This window comes from Capsicum annuum, chromosome 10 (assembly GCF_002878395.1).
Source record: "Capsicum annuum cultivar UCD-10X-F1 chromosome 10, UCD10Xv1.1, whole genome shotgun sequence".
In the NCBI taxonomy this organism is placed as follows: domain Eukaryota; kingdom Viridiplantae; phylum Streptophyta; class Magnoliopsida; order Solanales; family Solanaceae; genus Capsicum; species Capsicum annuum.
This window is the reverse complement of record NC_061120.1, coordinates 207,859,010-207,864,656: the sequence shown is the minus strand read 5'-3', so window position 1 is coordinate 207,864,656 and position 5,647 is coordinate 207,859,010. Positions and strand designations below refer to the sequence as shown.

At 33.6% G+C, this 5,647-nt stretch overlaps 1 protein-coding gene across 1 annotated transcript; it reads right to left on the bottom strand.

Annotated features, from left to right (window-relative positions):
* Positions 1-3,298: 3,298 nt before the first annotated feature.
* On the bottom strand, positions 3,299-4,338 carry LOC107843634 (peroxiredoxin-2E-2, chloroplastic). The gene has a single exon (XM_016687977.2). The coding sequence runs from the start codon at positions 4,107-4,109 to the stop codon at positions 3,420-3,422; it is 690 nt and encodes a 229-aa protein (XP_016543463.1). The 5' UTR covers positions 4,110-4,338; the 3' UTR covers positions 3,299-3,419.
* Positions 4,339-5,647: the final 1,309 nt, after the last annotated feature.

The following is a 5,647-nucleotide window of genomic DNA, read 5'->3' as shown; positions in this document are numbered from 1 at the left end:
TCCGACGGGAAGTCTCACACCGAGGGTAAAGCACTTCCTAACACACAACACCAGTTACATGCATCACAATCATACATCAAAATCAAACAGCACTCATCTGTCTTAGCATTGCAAAATTCATCAATTACTCCCAATTCCCAAGTTTATTCAGTTTAAAAACTGATCACATACGGTCATAATCTCCAACAGATAGTGCAAGAAACAAAAGAAAACAGCGGCTATAAGCAATTAGTTTCATAATGTTTAAAGACATCTGTATTATTCCTCACAAAAGACAAGTAATCAAACGCTTGAAAGCAACGTTTTGGACTCATGATTATCATCGGCATTCCCTCAAAAGAAAGAAACAAGAAAAAAAGATAAGGAGAGGAAGAAACCTCTGAAGAGTCTAGAGAATATCTTCTGCAGCGCTAACATTGAAAGCTCCACCTTTTTTCGAATTCAACACTAAAACAACCCCATCATCCACAAGCACAAAAAAAAATTTACAACGTATAATTTCAAGATTCCAAAATGCATTGCAGAAATGCAGGACGCTGTGTACAATAGACACATATCCTGCGTACAATAGACGCATAGAGGGGCTTAGTGCACCGGACTGCCCTTTTCTTTTTATAATTTGAAGTTTCAACAAGTCAGTTATCTGCGCAAATGTCAAAATCAATCATCTGTCTTAGCAAAATTCCTCTCAATTACTCCCAATTCCCAAGTTCATTCAGTTCAAAAGTATATCAGATACATACATAATCTCCAAATAGATAGAACAAGAAACAAAGGAAAACCAATGCTTTAACTAATTAGCTCCATAATCTTTAAGGACATCTGTATTATTCATCACAAAGACTAGTAATCACACACTTGAAAGCAAATTTTTCCCTCGTAATTATCATCAACATTCCCTTAAAAAAGAAACAAGAACAAAAGAAGACAAATAAACCTCTAAAGTTCCTTTAGAATATTTTCTGCACAGCTAACATTGAAAGCTCCACCTTTTTCCAAATTCAATACCTTAACAACCCGTCATCCACAAGCACACAACATTTTTACAATGCATAATTTCAAGCTTCAAGGAGTCTTTATTTGCGCAAAATGTCGAATTCAAACAGCACTCATCTGTCTTAACAAATAGATAGAACGGGAAACAAAAAACAGTAATTTAATTAATTGGCTTCATGATCTTTAAAGACGTCCGTAATATTCATCACAAAGACTAGTAATCAACATTTTAGCCTCACGATTATCATCAACATTTCCTAAAAAGGAAAGAAACAAGAAAGACATATAAACCTCTAAAGAGCCTTGAAGGTATCTTCAGCACTGCTAACATTGGAAGCTCCGCCTTCTTCCAAATTCAACACTTGAACATCCCCATCATCCACAAGCATAAAACATTTTTACAATGTATATTTTCAAGTTTCAACAAGTCATTCATTTGTGCAAAATGTTGAAATCAAACAGCAGTCATCTGTCTTAGCAAAATTCCTCTCAATTACTCCCAATTCCCAAGTTCATTCAGTTTAAAAACTAATCAGACACAGTCATAATCTCCATATAGATACAACAATAACAACATACCCAGTGTAATCCCACAAGTGGTGTCCGGGGACGAGGAGGGTGATGCGTACACAACCTTATTCCTACCTTGTGAAGGCAAAGAAGTCGTTTCCGATAGATCATCGGTTCAAGTAAAGCACATCAAAAATCATACAAAAAATCGTAGGAGCAGGCTCAATTACCTACTAACCTACTTCTACTCAGACAAAATCCCTATTAGGAACTTGAAAAACAAATAACCTATACATAAACAAATCTCAAATTTCCTCAAAGATGTCATTACGCTAGAAAATAGAAGCTACAAACCGAGGACACCAGTCTCTTAATAAAAATTGAACCATTTAAAGATGCAATTACTTCACAGCACCAAAACCCCCATCAGAACACAAAAATAAGAGATGGGCTTAAAGTTTGAACAAGACACTGTTTTGGTTTTTCATTGTTCTAAGTTTAACAGCAGACGGAAGCAGAAGGAAACAGAAAATGCTACGGTCAATCAGATGAGATCTTCTGGACACCAAGTTTACTTTTAACAAATCCGTAAAACCCATTCAATTGACAACCCCGAACTTGTACATACTACATAACATGCAACACAGTTATGAGTTAACTTTCATTTGCTCCACAAAACAGTCTCACCCTGCACCCGGTGCATATAGAACAGAATCTAGAAATAAGCCAACGAGAAAAAAGAAAATTTACTCTGGAAAATTAATTTGAAATTTCAGATTTTCTTTGTTTGAGTGTTTGAAGTTGTATTGCTGTAAGAAAAACAAATGCACAATCATTCAGCCAGTCAATTTCATTCAAAATGCTAATTACATGTAACCTACAGCTAAATAAACTACCAAAGGCAGGTCCAGGGAGGGTAGAACATACACAGACCTTACCCATAATTTGCGGAGGTAGATAGGTTGTTTCCAGAAGAACCTCGGCTCGAGTAATGAACACCAGAGCAGCTAACAGAACAATACTGAAGTAAAGAGGACAATTTTCATCAAGATTCCACAAAAGACATAAACAAGAAAACTAAAAAAGACAAATAAACCTCTAAAGAGCCTTGAGAATATCTTCAGCACTGCTAACATTGAAAGCACCATCTTCTTCCAAATTCAAAACCTTAACCACTCCATCATCCACAACCATACAACATTTTTACAATGTATATGAAGCCTTCCCCCTACCTTGTGAAGGTAAAGAGGTTGTTTCCAATAGACCCTCGGCTCAAGTAAAGCATATCAAAAATCAAGCAAGTAAAACAAATAGAGAAACGAAGCCATGCTGAAAACAATGTCAAAGAGAACATTAGCAACAACAAAGTATACGATTACTGAAGCAAAGGAAACAACACATAATACTAACATCGAAGAAAAAGATCATAGGAGCAAGCTCGACTACCTTCTAACCTCCTAATCCTCCACAAAGATAGAACAAGGAACAAAAAAAAACACATTGATCATAACTAATTAGCTTCATCATCCTTAAAGACATATGTATTACTCATCACAAAGACCAGTAAACGCAACTCTTTTAGCCTCATACTCGTCAGCAACATTCCTCAAAAGACACAAACAAGAAGACTAAAAAAGACAAATAAACCTCTAAAGAGCCTTGAGAACACCTTCAGCGCTGCAAATTTCAAGTTTCAACAAATCATTTATCGAAATCAAACAGCACTCATCTGTCTTAGCAAATAGATAGAACAGGAAACAAAAAACAATGCTTTAACTAATAAGCTTCATAATCTCTAAAGACATCTGTATTATTCATCACAAAGACTAATAACAGAGACATTTTAACCTCAAGATTGTCATCAACATTCCCTCAAAAGACATAAACAACAACAAAACAAAACAACTAAACCCCTAAAGAGCCTTGAGAATATCTTCAGCACTACTAACATTAAACGCACCACCTTCTTCCAAATTCAAAACCTTAACAACACCATCCTCCACAAGCATAGCATATCTCCTAGACCTAACACCAAGTCCCACAGGCTTATCACTAAGATCAAGTTCACATCCAATAGCCTTAGTAAACTCCAAATTCCCATCACTCAAAAGCAAAACTTCATCACCAATTCCCAAATTCTCCTTCCAAGATTTCATCACAAAAGCATCATTAACCGAAACACAAGCAATTACATCAATCCCTTTGTCCTTTAACTCCTTAGACTTTTCCACAAAACCAGGTAGATGTTTCTGCGAACATGTTGGTGTAAATGCACCTGGAACAGCAAAAAGGACAACCTTTTTACCAGATGTGAGTTCGGAGACTGAAAGGGTTTTGAGTTCATCGGATGGATCGAAGTAGGAAAGTGTTGAATTGGGTAGTTTGTCTCCTACGGAGATTGTAGCGGAGATTCTTGGAAATGTAGTTTTGGTGTGAGCATTGAGGTGTTGTACGTTGAGCTTTGGGAGTTGTACCTTGAATGGAATAGAAAATGAAGAAGAGAGAGGGCATTTTTGGGAAAGAAGGGAAATGGGTTTTGGAGCTAAGGTGGATTTGTAGAGTTTTGGGAGAGTGGAAATGGCAGCTGTTATAGTGGCAGCCATTGTTGTTTGATGGAGAAATGTGGTACACAAAATTGTTGTTTGGTTTTTGTTGAAGTTGTTTGTGGCCTTTTTAAGGATATGGATGAAAAAAAACTATGAAGGGTCAATTTGGTAAGAAGGGGCAAAGATTTTTTTAGGGTAGATGACATTTTCATTGTTGATCCCATCTAGGCTTTAGCATTAGTTTATTACATGAACAACCCACTTAGTTTTAAAAGATGCACTTTTATGACCTCATTTTCTAGTACTAAGAACTTATTTATTGATTTCAATATTTTCTTTCCGGGGAAGTTAACTACACTGCTCCCTAGTCCACTTTTATTTGTTAATGATTCACTTGTCGTATTTCTCAGGGAATACGTAATATAATACTTCCTCCGTCTTATTTTATGTGTTGTTATTTATTCGGACACAGAATTTAAGAAATAAGGGAAAATTTGATAATATTTACCAAATTATTCTTTATTAAAAAATGTGCTCCTATCTTTTTTTTTTAATTAAGTGGATCCAATAAGGGTAAAAGTGTAATTATGTTTTTAAATATTTACCAAATAAAAAAACATGACATTCTTTTTGGGACGGACTAAAAAGGAAATGACACACATAAAATAGAAAGGAGGTAGTAACAAATTTATTATATTATTACTCTTAAAATATAATACTCTGTCGTTTCTTTTTAATTGTCACAATTCATTTTACAAAAGTCAAATTGAATTAGAATAGTTTAATATTTAAAATTTAGATATTTGGAAACGATATAAAAAATATTCTAAGTTGCAATCCTTCTAAAAAATAAATTTAAAATATTAGTCAAAGTTTATGAAAGAAAGGATAAATTATTGTATTTATTTAATAAATAAATAAATTGAATAAATAAATTATTATATTTATAATAATTATATTTATAATTATTATATTTATATTTATTATTATTAATTTATTATCATATAAATAAATTATTATATATTTTTTTTTATGTTTTTTTTTTCAAAATGCAAGGTAAGGCTGTGTATGATACATCCTTGTGGTGGGCCTTTCCCTTGACACCGTGCATAGCGGTTGCTTTAGTGCACTGGGCTGACCTTTTTTTTTTTTAGTCAAAATTTATGCAGTTTAACCCTAAACAAATATGACAAGTAAAAGAAACTAACCGAGCAATACGATCAGGGGTTGTTTGGTAGAGTGTATAAGAATAATATAAAATATAGTGTATTAGTAATATTTGCATTAGTAATACTTGTATTAGTTATGCATGCATTATTTCTTATACATTGTTTGAGTTGATGTATAAGAAATAATACATCTTACATAATTTCTATAAAAGAAATATTGTTTACAAAAATACCTTTCTTTGATTTTGTACAATTTTTTTTGGTACAAAATTCTTTTGCCATCTCAAACAAAACTAGTATTGTTGAACTAGTATATATAGATTTGGGATTAATTGCAAGACCTTCGTCTTTGCGCATAAATGTTACGCCGACGGATTAGCATAGTCGAAACAAAAATAAAATACAAGACGTAAAATTAAGAAATGG